Source organism: Mytilus trossulus, chromosome 2 (assembly GCF_036588685.1).
Source record: "Mytilus trossulus isolate FHL-02 chromosome 2, PNRI_Mtr1.1.1.hap1, whole genome shotgun sequence".
Lineage (NCBI taxonomy): Eukaryota > Metazoa > Mollusca > Bivalvia > Mytilida > Mytilidae > Mytilus > Mytilus trossulus.
In genome coordinates, this window is record NC_086374.1 from 66,747,529 (window position 1) to 66,765,185 (window position 17,657).

A 17,657-nucleotide genomic window follows, 5' to 3' on the forward strand; every position below is an offset into this window, starting at 1 on the left:
AATAAGGCCACCCATATGGTTACAAGAGCGCAATTAGTTTACATTTTACCGGCAAGTTTTTACCCCAAGATGGTACTCAGAATAGAATCCTATACGGCTTCTGATTGGTTGATACAGGATTGGAATTACATTTAATCGAAAGCTTATCCAATTAGGTTTAAAAATTGCCGAAAATCATATTCACATTTTACGAAGTATAGAAAATATCTTCAATATCTGCACGTCGGAGCCATTAAAAATATGCCTTTTTCAGTAAGCGAAAAAAGTAGACGAATTTTTTCAACTGCATTTTAGGTCAATTTGAGCCGCATGACCCTATATATTTTTTTGGTTGTAATGCAACACTGGCATTTCTAGTAACAGGAACTGCCACCCATTTTCCCCTAGTTTGTGTAGTCCTCGAGAAAAAAAATACGGAACACTAGTGGTATCCTATGGAAAATGCATTACGAATAATTGCGCTCTTGTAACCATATAGTTTTGCATCGCACAATATCATTATTTTCTCCGACTGGCGTCTTTATATACAATCCATTCGATGTTGGGTTTGTACTGATTGATATTTTTATCTTGCATTCAATGCGTAAACCGTTGTAATATATTTATTATTTCCTCCCATGCCCTTTTCATAGCCCAAATAGGTGGATTTTGCTTTAACAATTTGTTTACTCAATGCTTGTCCGTCAAAGAAACCTTTTCTCGTATTTCAAAATTTGTTTCGTACGGACATTTTTGTTTGTTACGTATTTTTTAAATTTAATTCAAACTAACATTGTAATTAAACCCAAGGTGTTATAAAAGTATGCATTGTTCAATCAATACATGAAAACAATCAAAACAAACACAAAATTTTGCACGGATCAGTTCACGAGCTCACGCATAAAAAACATTTGTAAAAGAACGGTTTCCATTTAAGATTTTTAAATGCATATGACTTTGACTAAGGAAATTCCGAATAAAATCTAAGTTTAATGAAAACTTAAGTGAAGATGTTTTAATCATACGGGCCCTGGAATTAAATCTAATCCAATAATTAAAAATAAACCACTGAACGAAATAAAAACAAGCAACGATACATTGCATTAACAGATGCCTAGAGTTCGGCAGACTTTAACATGAATTTAAGTTATTCCTCTTTGTACCGAAGTACGACTAAATAAAACGAAGTCAATAAAAATATGGACGCAAATTATGATATACTGTAAATAGTGTTAGCAAACTTTGTGTTAATTATTTGTTGTACTGTTTTCTTACAGTGCCTGTAAATGAAACTGTGGCTTGCTGTTAGCTTGTTTTAAGGCAAAATGTCTGTCCCTTTCAAATACACCCTCATATTTCAGTGGCAGTTCAAATTGTCTCGGCCATCATCACATGCTTGACCTACCTATATATTGTATTTGTTAATAATTTATTCTCGTCCTGAATAAATGAAGTATTTGCCACTGGACTTTATGCAATCAGCAATTAATCAATCAATGTATATGGAGTATACATAAAAAGTAAAATTACAAAAATACTGAACTGCGAGGAAAATTCAAAAGGAAAGTCCCTAATCAAATGGCAAAATCAACAGCTCAAACATAAAACGAATGGATGACAACTGTCATAATCCTGACTTGGTACAGGCATTTTGCTATGTAGAAAATGGTGAATTGAACTTAGTTTTATTGCTAGCTGAACCTCTAATTTGTATGTCAGCCGATACGATATACAAGAGCTTGTGTTTCCTACTATGTTTCTCTTGGTAGAGGTTTGCTGCTTGCAAAGAATCTATCAAACCAAGGGCCTCATTCCCTATGTCTAGACACTATATCAAATGGCGTCATTTAGGCGTTTCTGCAGAGCGTCATTTATATGAATACGCACTATTCTGTCTAGGCAGTTAAAATGAAGCCGGGAAAGGTTCATTGCAATAAGGTCTGCTGAATCAAAATAAACACAGATTTAAAAAAAAAACACACACACACGTAAGGAAATAAACTCATCATAGATACCAGGACTACATTTAGTATATACGCCAGTCGCGCGTTTCGTCTACAAAAGACTCATCAGTGACGCTCGAATCCAAAAAAGTTAAAAGGCCAAATAGACCCTTAATAGGCACAGGGAAACAGAGGGGATGGGCTATGGATAATTTCTTATGGACAAAAGTTTTCACGCAATTCTAAAACACCTTTATAGATTAGAATCCGAGGTACTATGGTCTTATAGATTTTGAACAATTATATAAATACTTATTTGTAAAAAAAACAACATCAGTGCTAAAAAGATAGAGAAAGAGTATTTCTAATAGTCTGAAAACTCGCACAGACACATACACATATTGGGCAGAAAACAATTTTAACAATAAAGTCAAGAATTACATGTACAAACATAGAACAAGCACATATAGTTTGTAGTTGTGGAAGGATACGCAAGCATGAGAAAGGACTCAAGATTCATTGCACAAAGATTGGCTTTTTAAAGGCACCAATTCTTGAAAGATGCAAAGGACAACCTGATGAGATGAAACACACCAGTGTCCAACACCTTTATGTTCAAGAGGAGAAAGTCACGGAAGAAGACAATGATCATGATCAGTTATGAATGAATGTGAATAGTCAAAAGGAAGAATAGAAAAAACAAGGAAAAGAGGAAGACCAACCAACACCGCAAATTAAGTGACCAACAGCAGCTTGTACTTGAAGAAAGAATGGATAAATTTTGATGAAGAAGCATCAACAGTGTTACATTCAGTAGCATTTACAGGAGATATAGACAGAAAGATAAAAGCGATGAATAACGTAATATATGCAATGGGGAAAGACAGGTTTGGAATTGAAGATCAGAAAAAAGGTAAAAGTTAAGACCATGAAAGAGAACAGAAGAGTAAGTGCAATTGCCTAACTGACAAGAGAACAACGCAACTAAACAAAGTGCTACAAGAAAACAGAGGTACATGAACGAGAGGCTTTGATGAACTAAAAGATGTCAACAAGAGAGAATACAAACGATGAGGAGAGCAGAGAACTCAAGAAAGAACATAAGGGAAAGAGCACGAACAAAATCTCAATTTACATCTACTCCATTTGGCTTTGTAAAGAAACTGCTTGGATATAAAAGATCAGGCCGGTTTGATTGCCCAAGAGAAGAGGTTGGACATTATCTGAGAAACACTCACAGCGATCCTGACAGAGAAAGAAATCTTAGAGACCAACACAGATTGGTAAGTCCAGATAAGCCAACAGTAGAGTTTGATATGTTGGAACACAAATGTCATGAGGTGATGTAAACTTTAAAGAAGGAGAGAGCAGCATCAGCACCAGGAACAAACGGTATGAAATACAGAGTATATAAGAAGAAAATTCTAAAGAGCTGAAACAATATCACTTCTCAACGTTGAGGTTTGTCTGGCAATCTTGGCAAAACAGGTTTCAACATATGCTGGAGAACAACTATACTGATAACTCAGTTCAAAAAGGTGGAGTACCAGGAGTACAGGGTGCCTCGAACATACAAGCGTATTAACAAAGATTATCCAGAAAGCGAACAAGAGAACAAAGGCGATTTGACTTCTTTGCACGTTGTTAGACCTGGCGAACGCAAAAGTATACCACACAAGCTATAAACTTAACTCTAAAGAAAAACCACATACCTGGTAAGGTTAGAGAAATGCTTCATAAATCAGCACTATTTCAACAACTTTGTAATGAGGTAAACAGTTGCAGACTACACAAAAGCTTGGCAAAAGGCTAAACGTTTGCATTGTTACAGGATGCACCATATATGTAGTCCTATTCTCAGCAGCAATGCATCTATACTAGTAAAATCAGCAGAGAACATGAAATGTCAGTCAGCCACCAACAAGAGGATTCATGGATGACATGACAATAACGGCAATGTCAGTCCTGGAAGGCAAGTGGATGCAACAAGATCTGTGTGAGCTTATAGCCGGGGCACGCATGAAGTTCAAGCCTTCAAAGTAGGAGTCTGATATTAAAGAAAGGGAAATTGCAGGACAGAACTTGAACGACAGAGAAAGTATAGATGTGATGGTAACACAGGCAGGAAAGTGGATAGACATTATTGACAAGTCTGGTTTACATGGGAAGTACAAGACATGGTGCTATCAGTATGAAATATTACCAAGAATCACATGGCCTCTGTTGATGTACGAAGTACCTCTTACCAAAGTTAAAATTTTAGAGAGTATGTTCATCAGACACTTACCCAAATGGCTTAAGGTTCCAAAAAGTTTGAGCAGCATTGGTTTGTACAGTACCAGTTCAAAATTTTTATTTCCACTGTCTTCTATTACAGAGAAGTTATGATGTTATGAGACAGTAACGATGACAAGGTGAAAGAAGCAAATGTTGATGTAATGACAGGACAGGAAGGAACTGGTAGGCATAGAGTGCTGTTGAAGATGCAGAGACTCGATTAAGACATAGAGATAAGGTGGGTGTGGTAACATCAGGTAGACTACATTCTCAATTTTATTAGTTTTGGTAACATTCAGAAACCATTATGGCAGTCAGCAGATACAAGACATAGAAGGGAACTTGTTCAGCAAGAAGTTAGTCGTGAGTAAAAAGAAAATCGCCAAATCGTCAGTATGAAACAACAAGGGCAAATTCACATTGTATATGAAATGGAAGATGGTAACGTACGTCTGACGTATTGGATTTTTTTTAACCTGGTACCTTTTGTTGACTATTCTTCGTTTGTTTCTCTGTCCTATATTTTCTCTCATTTATTTGTATTGTAGTCCTGTCATGAAATTTTGTCATTTTAGTTTTATAATTAACATTGCCATTAAAGCGGGAGGTTTGGCATGCCACAAAACCAGGTTCAGCCAACCATTTTTTTTCTTGAAATGTCCTGTAGCAAGTCAGGAAAATGGCCATTGATATATTATAGTTCGTTTCTGTGTGTGTTACATTTAAATGTTGTGTTTCTGTTGTGTCATAGTTCTCTTATATTTGATGCGTTTCCCTCATTTTCAGTTTGTAACCCGGATTTGTTTTTTCTCTATCGATTTATGAATTTCGAACAACGGTATACTACTGTTACCTTTATTTCCAACTTCGATCAGTATACGACGTACTACCTAAACGCACAAACCTTACAATGTGGAAACTGATTGAAGTTCTAATAGCTGTATGTTGTACGACAAGCCAGCAAATTTAGAACATGTTTAGTCGTCATGCAGAATAGCTCTAAAGAATTTAAGATATACATGGCGACATGACCAAGTCTATAGAGAATAAGCATCAGACTTGGAAACACAGAAGAGGAAGAAGACTAAGATATAGAATGGGCCAAATTTAATCAACTTTATCAAAGGAGGTGGATAGTCATCCGGAAACACAAATAGTAAAGCCAGTGGTATCCTAGCAAAGCAAATCACTCGGAGATGCAAGCCGACGTTAGGGAAAAGACCACATTCCCAAGAGAGGTCTTAATAACAACCCTCTGACCAGACATTGCGATGTGGTCCAGAATAACCAGACATGTCATTCTTTTAGAGCTAACAATGCCATGGGTAACACGACTGTTAAATCACAAAAATACTGAACTCAAAGGAAAATCAATTTGGTAAGTCCATAATCACATGGTTAAATCAAATAACAAAACACATCAAAAACGAATGGAAAAGAACTGTCATATTCCTGACTTTTTGTACAGGCATTTTCAAATGTAGAAAATGGTGGATTAAACCTGGTTTTATAGCGCTTAATATCCTCTCACTTTGTTGACAGTCTCATAAAAAAAGAGAGGAAGTTTGTGAAGTACCAGGCATTGGTAACAGACATCCAATAAAAGAGTTGGAGGACGTGGTATTTTCCATTAGAGGTAGGCTGTAGAGGCTTTGTATTGCAATCATTTTGGAGTTCCTTGTGGTCCCTATGACTAACTGAACTAGGAAGAAGAAGCTTGGTTGGAAAAGTTGTGAGACAGGCAGAGGAAGCTTCTTGTTTGGTATGTAGGAGGAGAGAAGAGCTAGCTTTTTTTCCTGGCTGAGCTTCATACAACTCAGTCTGCGCACCCCTAAAGTATCGTTGACAGCGCCGAAACAGTCGAGGAGAGGGGACCAACCTGATGATGGAACCAGTTTATCAGTGGTTTAACCTTTAAAACTTAATGCAAATTGCTTATAGAATTCCTATACAGTGTAATAACACTCAATTTTGAAATTGTCTTGTGTAAAATTTCTAAGTTTGCATTTAATCTTTGCACGAATATTAAATGGTCTGTTAATTTGTAGAAATGAAGAGACAACGAAATAGTATTTGGCAGAGTGAGGACTACAAAGATATCATCAACTAAAATTTTTAAAGATTTATTGTCGATAATAGTCAAGTTGAATGTGTAAAACAGAGAGAAATCCTCAAATGCATTTTCTTTATTATTTACATTTTCTGTCTTAATATTGATCCCCCCTCTTCGACCTTTGTTTAGTGTAACTTTTATAAGAACTAAACACTAAAATTTGTTTCAGTCAAAATCATGCCGATGATAGCTGCGAAAGCCGGAAGAGAAATTTAACCTTTTTCAACATTTTTTTTTCTCATAAAATATACATCTTAATTGAAGCTTGCCTGTTTTAAAACGCGACCATCTACGAGTCTTTTTTCTTCTTTTTTTTTTTTACACGAAAACGTGTAATAGAACTTGGCATCTATGTCTGGTAAGATTATAGAAATATTGTCAAGATAGATTTCTATATTCATGCATTTGTAAAACACTGATAAGCTTGAGGTAATATTAAAGAACATGATTGATAAGTGTAATTCTCTAGAGCAGGAGAGACCTGTGTGAAATGTTACAAATAATATAAAGAACCAAGGTTACCTACATTTCTTTAGCAAGCATGTTCGAATTGTTTATGTCTGAGACGGCAAATAATTCTGAATCTTACAGCATCTAGATATCATATAAAATGCAGTTTTTGCAAAATATAAAATAAAATAAAACGTGAGTAGTCTAGACTAAAACGTGTGTGCAATCTCTATCAGCTGTTTTAACTAGAACCTGCTGGATCAGCATATTTAACCAGTAACATGTCATATGAGAAAAAATACGTCAAATATCAAAATTTTAATAGAATTTTATGATAGAATTTTTATAAGAGCAAATGTATTTTATATTTTATGTGTATTCGCATAATTATTTGCATTTGACTACCATGTTTGTCCATTCGGTCATAATTACTTACTTTAAAATTGCTTTTGTGCAATTGAAATATTGACTAATTGTCTGTATACTGAAATATAGCAAAAATAACCAATTTCGAAAAAGACATGTAATGCAATCGATTTGAAAAGACCATGTTTTGATTATAGTCTAATTATGACCTGAAAGATGAACAAGCTTTAGACTATAAAGTGTGTCAAATTCATTGGTCTGCCTTTACCCTGATGCTTAATTTTAATCATAGATGAACACTTCTTACGCTCAGATGGCCACATTCCCTACACTTCAACAGTACAGTTGCTATATATGGTTTGGAGATCGATTTAGATAGTTATTACATGTCTGAAACTTTGCTAAAAGGATTCAAACTCTTTGAAAGGGATATCTTGATTAAAAACAATAAACCCAGGCTAATTGCATAAGTTCTAAAAAAAAAATGCTTTAGCCGTATTTGATGCGAAAGTGAGCTAAGTATGTTAAATAAGACGTTCTTTCACATGATGAATTTTGCAGGATCTTAAATTTAAGGTGCCCAGAGGATGCTGGGTACACTTATATGAGGGTCTTATAATGGTACCCGATATTCCAAAGGTAGACTTTGTAAACAAACAAGTACACAGGGTTCACAGGTGCATGTAGTACCCTTTACGACGATATGTAATTCAGTAATGTTGGACTAACATATCCATATGCGCAATTCAAATACTAGCATAGACAGACGGTTTTATATAAGTTTTTCCAAACTTGTTTCCGAATCCCATATTTGAACTTTATGTTACATTGTAATATTTAACTTGTAATTTCTCATTAGGAGATGAAGTAAACAATGCATATGTTTTTTTTTTTTAAATTCAAATTACTTTGGTTCGATTTTGTAAAACAAAAAGCAATTAAGCATGAGTAAGCCATCTTGTAAATGGGATACAACCTTTATTAAGAGATGACACAAAGTCAACACTATATATAAAAGCTCGAGCTCAACACTACCCGGTAAGAAATGTAGTAGGAGAAGGTTTTAATACAGTATAGGCATACAAAATATGTAAAAAGAATAGGTTAAAACGTTCAAAGTCACGGCAAAAAAAAAATCAAGTAAAAAAATATTCGGTGCTGTTTTAAAACACACATCACTTTGCTTGGCCTAAGTGAATTTTCTCACAGACAAAAGGCGTTACACATGTGGGAGTAATCATTCAAAAAAGCTACATGATGTCAGCTTCACAAAGAGACATAAATTAATTTCTTACTATTTTTTAAGAGGCAATCACTACATTTTATGTACAAACACTCTGCTCGTAAAATAGTGCTGTGTATAGTCTAAATTTATCAGAGGGGTTCAATGCAGGTATTATTTGCACGTTACGCGTGCGAGAAGAGAAAAGTAAATGATAACACTCATTTTTTAATAAACGCTTTCCTTTTCTTGGATTGTAAATCAAGTAAAACGTGTTAATTCTCATAGCAAGAAACTAATAGTTCTGTAGTTTTGCTGATTTTTTACTATGTTTTCTCTCATTCTCTCTCTCTTGATTATTTTTAGTAAACGCTCGATGGTAAACGATCTTCAATGCATAATATTTTTATTTCAGTAAATTTAAGAAGAACTCGGGGAATAGTTTTGTTTATTTGGCCATACAAAATATTTAAAAACAAATATCAAATTCTTAATCTGATTGTAAATAAATAAAAAAATCAAAAGCACTGAAAATCAAATTTCAAAATCAATACGTCTTTGGTATATTAAATTGTATAATAGTCTTTTGTTTGTTGAGTTGGGTTGCTGTCATGTCAACGTGTCGTCTTCGTCCTTTTTTTAAAAATTTATATTCTTAACTGAATTTGCGCCAAAATGCCAGAAAAAGTATGTTGTATTAATTAAGTTATCAATTATCTTTATAATAGATCATTGTGTTTGACAGCATTCTTCTTTTCTATGTTGTTGCAATTTTACTTTCACACACGTCTTCAAAATTCAGCGACCCTTGTATTTTTGGGTCAATAAGCAGGCATTAAAGTTGTAAGAGTATGTCTGATAAATTTGTATATCAAATTACGCCTTTACTTTTTTTTGTGCAAGAATAAATCGTCTGCTTCTATGAAAAATTCAACATCTGAGGTCAGCAACTTCACTGCCAACAACCTCATTGATTGGTTGTTTCTGGAGCAGCAGCATAATTAAAGTTTAGAATGATACCACAGTAGTAAACGCGGCTAAGAGGCTGCTCAACTCGGCTACCATTTTACAGCGGCCTAGGAATCCTGTGTTCCAATATCCTTTATTGGAGCACGGCTCTTCCTAGTTAAATTGGAGCCGGGGTTCCTGGCTCAGACATTCCTATAGATCTCAATTTTTCCTATTTCAACCTGAATGAGGTAGAATAGAGGCTATAGACGTTAAAATGAAGTTTGGATCAGTTCGATGGAAGAACAGTCTAGCACCAATATTGTTATTTGTAGTGCTAGTACAATCTCAGGAAGGTATAGTGCATTTTTATACTTATATTTTATATACTTTACATGTTTACTATGTATTGAATTCTATTTTCCGTGCATGACAGAAACTTGTTTTCGATTGAAGACTGTATACTTGTAATTTAGCCCATGATTTGATTAAGTAATTGTTTGTATTTTCAAAATTTTGCTTGAATACTTTAAATGAATGCCAAGATACCAAAAGTGCATTAATAGGGTTGTGTTTCCTTCCAGTTAAAATTGCATGTTAAACGGCCGAAGCTTCAATATTGTTCTACATTTTGTATGGGTCCGCCACTGTTCAACCTATAATCCCTAAAAATGTTTATCATTCAATGTACTAGTAAAATAATTTGTTGACAAATTTACATACAAAATAATTGAAGGTCATTTATTCAAACAAATAGTATTTTGCTTCCCAAGATTTGTAAGAAACAAAAGTAAAAGTAGAAATGTCAACGCCCTTTGATCCGGGCATTATACATTGTAAGTTTAAATGCATCTAAAGTGATGTTTAATGCGACTTTAAACTTTTTTGGATCCTCTTTCCAAAGTTTTAATGTCTAGTGTGCGAGATTTGCCACGTAAACATGTCGATGTGGCAGCCTACAAGACGCGTTCGGCCGCAAGAATCAGCACACGTTATTATCGGTTATCGGTATGGCAGATACAGTAGAGTAATCATGATGTGTTCCCGATTGCTATTGGAAATCGATTTTGCTACGGTACGACAAAAATATGAGCTGTGTTCCTGATTGCTATTAAAACAATTGCTTTCGGTATCGATACGATAGATACAAAAGGATCTGTGCGCGTTATTAAAACAATCGATTTTGCTATCGGTATATGGTAGATACAATTTGTGTTCCCGGATGATATTAAATCATTGTTTTGGCAATCGTGCACAGCAGATTATTGTCTGCGTTTCCGATTGTCATTTTAACACAAACTGATGATCGTTTTTCGTGTGTAAGATTTGAACCTTTTCTACAAAAAAACACCTTTTATATCAAAGCTATGCAAGGAAGAGCAAGATTGCGATCTTAAATCTGCCAAATTGAAATAAATGATTCATATAAAATATTTGTTCACAAAAATATCACTGCAGATTTTGGCAATAAAGTGACACTATTTGTATTTGAAAATCTGAAATAGAAAAGACAAGATACGATAGAGCCTATTTTGGCCCCCCTATTTTTTCATTTTTCAAATTTTGTTTCGGAAAGCTACTTATTATGTTAAAACATTCCCTGAGGTTTGAAGTTTGTTCGGATGAACTTCAAAACCACTAATTTTCGCAACTGGGTGAGGTGAGGGGGGTTTACTTTCTGCTATTATTCAAATATGAGGGGGGGGGGGGGCAAGGGGGTCCCAATAACAGCAAAACAGGAAATTGATTATTTGGCTTATAACAGATAGCAAGGAATTAAAATGGACAATAACAGATAACAGTAAATGAAATATTAAAATAAGTCGGGTCCTTGAAAAATCTAGTATTTCTTATTACGGGTATAATCCTTTGTAATGAATTCCATTTTCTATGAACATGTTTTTAGTTATGTATCTAGATGTGTATACTTGGTGTATTCTTGTCCGTCTGTTGTCAACATGTCAGACATTACCTAAAACTCTCTTTAACGAATTTACATAAAACTTTGGGAGATTGTTTAAATCTATTGACGTGAGCTCCCTATCGTTTTTTATATATATAAATGTTAAATTTTAAGTTTCTGAGTATTAAATGGGGTTTTATTCAATAAAAATGGTGTTTTTTTTCAGTTTTCTGATAATATCTGAAAAATCCTTTCACAAATTTGCAAGATATTTTGGTGAATTGTTTATATCTATAGTTGTAAGCGCCCATTCGATTTTTATTAATTTTCAATTTTATGTTATTCAGTTAAGGGGTTTATTCATTAAAAAAGATGGTATTTTCCAGTTTTCCGACACAAACTCAAAAATGTTTTCAGCAGTTCTCATGAAACTTTGATGTATTGTTTATATACACGATATATATTGAATGATTTTTTTATAAATATCTGATATGACATTGAGAAGTTATCGAATATTTCAAAAAGGCGACGGGCGTATCATGCGCTCATTGCGACGCTGTTTATTTGTTATAAAACACCTTTTTCAGCATTTATTTTTGTACAGTTATATAAACTCACACATGCTTGTAATTTAAATAGCGTGTAATAAAATTGAGAATATGAGGAATATGTCAAAGAGACAAAAAAGTAATATCTAGTAAAAAATCAAGGGCAGTTATGGTTTCAAAGTATAGGTCCAATTGACATAATCTTGTGTTTGTTGCTACTAAAAAATGACATAAAAGAGTTTAAATATATATATTCGCATTCTGACTTTTTTAAATGCCCATTTAATGAGGTGTGTGAATTTTTTTTAATAAGACTACGAGGCAAAGTTGTATATAGGGCAGAAAAATCAAAAGCACCAATAATAAGCATGCAATTTATCAAATACTTTGAACCAATTTTATCACTCCAAAAGTAATTTATTCCATTTTTTTTCAAAGGCCTTATTTGAACAATTTTTATCAGGGCTTTGATTGTACCAAGTCTACTAGTAAGTAGAATACATAGTTTAGTAGGGAACAATGGCTTGAAGGCGAAATAAATCTTTGTTTGTAATGAGTTATGTGCAGCTTCTGAACCCAGTACATGGCGGACACTTTCATTGTACAATTTATTTGGTTTTGCTTTGAAAAGAGCTGAGTCTATGAACAATATAGTATAAAATTTTAACTGGTTGTAAGGACCTAGTCCTTAATTGAGATCCTTATCAGATATTCCTGGCCATATGTTTTCCTTTTTGTCATATTGAGAATTGTTTTAATTTAATATGTTCGTCCGGGAAACAAGGAACATTATCCTCATACAAAAAAAAGATAATTCTAAATAAATGTTCAAAAAAAAAATGGAATGTATTACAAAAGATAATCATAAGATATACTGGAATTATCTTGGACCTCACTTCTTTGATGGATATATGTTCATGGAATCCTTCTCCGAATACAGGACCAATATATAAGAAGTGGTAGACTCCAATGACCAATGATCTTCAATGTCTACCGATTTTGGCTGTCAAAATAATGCTAACATTCCAATTTTCAGTAACAGTTGACAGCAAATACATTATCACAATAACAGATAACGAAAAAATTAAAAGCCCAATAACAGCTAACAAAGAATTAGACAATAACAGCTAACAGCAAATGTATTTTCAGAATAGCAGATAACAAAGAATTAAAATGGCCCGTAACAGCATAACAGCTAAACCCCTTGCCCCCCCTCAAATATTGTAATTATTATTCATTTTGCAGGTGATTTTAAAACAAATATTTATTTTTTTAGTGCCTATGCCAACGTGACCCAGGAATTTTTGTATTCCAATGTCATGAGAACTGTTTTTGCTGTGTAAATCGCGCCATAATTTTTCCGGGTCTCGTAGGCGCACGCTTAAAATGTTAAGAAACTGGCCAAAAATCGTTATTTTTCCTTCTTTTGACGTTTTTATGCCCTGATACCCACCTAAACTCACCCATTTTCTGAAACCAATGGTTTTAAGGTTCATCAGACACAATCATACATGCTTTACGTGCTCCGGTTGACCGTCCAGTGTTGTTAGCGCTTTCACTTTTAAAATTCTTGCTAAATTTTTTAGAAACTTATATCAAAGGTTTATATTTGCAATGTTTTAAACAAGGTCGAAAACCGCTACTGATCTTTTTTTTTTAAAAGAGTTATGCCACTTAGAAATATTAATTATATGCAAAATACCTGTTTGGTGCTCTCATTTGCGTAATTCTAGTCATACTTTTATGAAACCTATAACGAGTTATGCCCCTTGGAAATAATAATAATAATGGAAATTATATTACATCCTTCATTTCTTTTAAGACATTATTTACAAAGTTTAAAAGCTTGTTATTGTCCTTGTACCTTGGGTATATAACATTTGTGCATCACGGAGGACATTGGAACTCTGTTCTTTCATACAAAAAAAAAAATCCTTTGTTTTATTAAATTGTTACATATTTGTCTATGAAGTTTATGCATTTCTTAACTTTTTTAATGATATATGAGGTCATCTCAGTGAAACTAAAATGAAAATCGTGGAAATCTGATTTTGTAATTTCTAATTTCTAAATAAAGATTTATTACTCATCATTATTACTAAAATAAAAAAATTAAAATAATGGATCTATACTGAAGTACCGTATAAAATAGTGAGCTACAAAAATAATTTTACCGTGAGCTACAAAATATTTTAAAAGTAAGTCACAAAGAAATTTGAACAGGGAGCTACAAAGATATTTAAATATGGATATAAACATATTTAAATAGGGAGCTACAAAGATATTTAAAAAGGGAGATACAAAAATATTTTTAAAGAGAGCAACAAAAATATTTTAAAAGTGAGCTACAAAGATATTTTGATTGGGAGCTACAAAAATATTTTAAAAGTGAGCTACAAATATATTTTGATTGGGAGCTACAAAATATTTTTAAAGTGAGTCTCAATTTTTTTTTAAAATGACCTACACAGATATTTTATTTAGGAACCACAAAAATATTTTAATAGGGAGATACAACAAATATTTTAAAAGTTAGACCAACGACGTAAATGTAAGTTATACGTCCTTCATAAGAACATAGTAGTCCGAGATTACTCTGACGTCCGACGGCTTTTTGCCAGACAAGCTGGGGCCCCTCTGACGTCCGACGGCTTTTTTGCCAGAAGCCGTCGGACGTCAGAGTAATCTCGGACTAGGAACATAGATATACTGTTATATGAATAATGGCCCTAAAAATTAATGAGAACAGTAAAATGCATAGGTATTTGGGGTATAGGTAAATTATTCCCCCCTTTTTATACCGAATCCGTGTATATTTTTGTTTTCTTTTTTCAAAACACATTAAAAAATCACGTTTTCTGTGTAATATATATTTACATATATAACATTTGTAATATCTGTTTACCACTGTTTTTTTCCCGAAAATTATTCTGATATATCCAACAGACAAAAAACCATACCCCCTGAAGTAAAAATGATCCCTTATGGTTATTCTTAAAGATAAAAAAAAATACTATGATTGATATAGCTTATTTACTGTACCTTGATCTCAATCTTAGAAAAGAAAAATATCTTTTAGTCAAGCATCAAATGATTAAATAAATCGGTTAGGCAGCAGCTAGCTTCTATTTTAATGTATGCATTTTGATTAATTATAATTAAAGAATATACTAATTAGAGAGCATAAGCTACTGGAAAGTTAAGGTTTAAGGGAATTATAAACATTGTATAATTTTAAAGCTGTGAGTCAGTAAAACTTTATTTGACAAAATATTAACATCACCTCTGAACTCTTCACCGAATATAAAACCAGCCAGGAAATACATTAAAAATTAGCATGAGCATTAAAAAACATTTGATTGTGAAAACCTTCATCAAAGCATAATATGAAGATGATATCCTTGATTATGGTGGGGAAACAAATTGGATATAAACTTGTCTAGTAGACAATTATATGATTAGATTTAAGAAGTGAAATTGTTAAAACAGCTGCCATATATACAAAGCAAAACATTTGTAGGAGATAGTAAAAGTTTGGGTATTACATCTATGGTTTAAGGAGGCTCGCGGGTATAAAAAATTCAGCAAAAAAATAAACATTTATTTTTTCCTTACAAATTTAATTATTACACTATTAGTTATAACTTTATAATATGGTGCAAAAATCATACAGTCAAATCGGTTTGGGTTGGATACAGATGACTTTAAAAATGTTTGTTTAAATCATTGAAAAGCTTCAAATTATCTCCCTTTGCTGCAAAAATGTCATTTTTTTTTATGTTTAAATTGAAATATCTTTTTTAACTCATCGGTGACCTATATTTTTTTTTTATTGTTTTCAAACAAGTTGTACATAAAATAAATAATTGTAAAATTTAAGCGATTTCTGTAATTTATGTTTTTTTTATTTCAATATTACCAATATTTTCCCTATTAGTTCAACAGAAAAAAAAGGACATTAACAAAAATGTATGCTTCTTTCGGAGGCAGATTGTGAGCTTAAATGGAAGGTGACCCCATATTTTTATTTTATATTTCTATTAGGTATAAGATAAAGTTTAATCATAGAAAAAAATAGAAAAATCCTATATAAGAAAAAGAAGTTTATTTAGACCCGCGAGCCCCCTTAATCAACAACAACCAATACTTTACACAAAGCAATGTTTAATTTTACTTCCCATTGATAAAGTAAAACAATCTTTACCCCCTTCCCCCCAGTGCTTAAAAGCACTTTGAATGATAAATTTACATGTAAAATCCTAGCTTTTTTTACAATTGTGATCAATTCAAATACCTTACAAAATCCTTAACCAAAGAACATATATAAAGTGGATAACCATGCATTTGATTTCAATCCACTTATGTCTATTTTTTTTTAAGAAAAACCATGTGTATCAAAAGATGGACAGACCTATCAGTCCGGAGATGAATGGATACAGCAACCATGCAAATGGTGTTCGTGTAAGGACGGCAAAATTGATTGTTCTGAATTACTTGATTGTGATCAATATGAAGGTAAAAAATTTATAATTTTAAAGAACTTGATGTTGTTTTTTTTAATTTTTAGGTACATGTATGCGTAAAATAATCATAATGTATAAATGAACGTGCAAATTCTGTTGATTATTATAAAACTGGAAGATATTGTCTTGCTTTTTACAAAATAGTTCAATAATTCAAAAACTTTTAAAAAAGACTAAATTAAAATACTTTTTTTTTTTTTTTTCTTTTCTTTTTTAAAGTTCTTTACTTTTTCATGGTATATAATTGAAAACAATTTGATTGCATGAATTGTGCAAAGTAATTTTAAAAGTTGGAACCACAAATTTTGAATATTTTACTCATTCGTGAAAATTGATACCTAATACAAGAATAAATGAAACCACTGTAAGCCATGAATTTCTAAGATTGTATGAGTAAATCTACATTTTTTTTGTAGGATTAACAAATGCTGGAGATGTGAGTATTGTATAATTTGTAAATTACAATTCCAAATTTGATTTAATTTATAAGTTTCTGCATGCATCCTTATTATTTATTAATAATGTTCTTGAAATTTGGATCAATTGGTTATTTAAATTTTACCTTCAACAATTTGCTAATAAATGAATTTTGCAATGCATTGTATGGTTAATCATGATTGTATCCAGTGGTTAATCATGATTGTATCAGGTGGTTAATCATGATTTTATCAGGTGAATAAGTATGATTTACACTTCCATTTTGTTCAGCTTCCTCCACCAATAAAAACTGGCCACCATGAAATAGTCCAAAAGCAGTTAAAACACCAAAAATCAATCAAATATCACTTTCATTTAAAAAAAAATATTTCTTAGTGCTTAGCATCAATATTGATTTACGAAATGTTTTACTTTATAGAGTTTAGAAAAAGAGGTAAAACCAATTCAATCCCATGAAGCAATAGAACGGGAAGCTGAGGTAAGTTCATTCTTTCTTTAACATTTTGAAAAATATTGTAAACCAACTAAATAACGATAATCGCATCTTTGCCAGTAGATAAATAACTCCAATATAAATCCTCCTGTATATTGATCTTTTTTCATTTAACTACATTTATCAAAATCGTGAAATTTAATCGTCATAAAAAACTAGCAATGGCTAAACTCAAAATAAAGTATCCGCGAAAATAAGTTGTTTTTTCAGTGATAGATCTGGTGTTTATGGTTATTCAATTAGATTTAAAAGTTTGAAAATATAGAAATGTTTTGAAAACAACTGTTATAATGTCAACACTTGTGTCAGAGTACTTTATTGCGACTAGTAAGTATTTGCAAAATGTTGTTTAGACTTTTATATAAGACAAATTTAAGATTATTGGTCTTCGGACTATTAGTTGGAAAAAAAATTGGTGCAGACTGCTTGGGATTTTAATTCGATATTAGAAGTA

The 17,657-nt window shown here is 32.5% G+C and overlaps 1 protein-coding gene across 1 annotated transcript in view; it reads left to right on the forward strand.

The window, feature by feature from the left end:
* The first annotated feature begins 9,299 nt into the window (after positions 1 to 9,299).
* LOC134707834 (fibril-forming collagen alpha chain-like) overlaps positions 9,300 to 17,657 on the forward strand; it is a 34,334-nt gene continuing 25,976 nt past the window's right edge. Inside the window, exons 1-4 of the mRNA XM_063567910.1 lie at positions 9,300 to 9,654; positions 16,130 to 16,264; positions 16,689 to 16,708; positions 17,129 to 17,188. Of these exons, the coding sequence (XP_063423980.1) occupies positions 9,576 to 9,654; positions 16,130 to 16,264; positions 16,689 to 16,708; positions 17,129 to 17,188 (294 nt within the window). The 5' untranslated portion in view covers positions 9,300 to 9,575. The remainder of the gene's footprint in view (positions 9,655 to 16,129; positions 16,265 to 16,688; positions 16,709 to 17,128; positions 17,189 to 17,657) is intronic.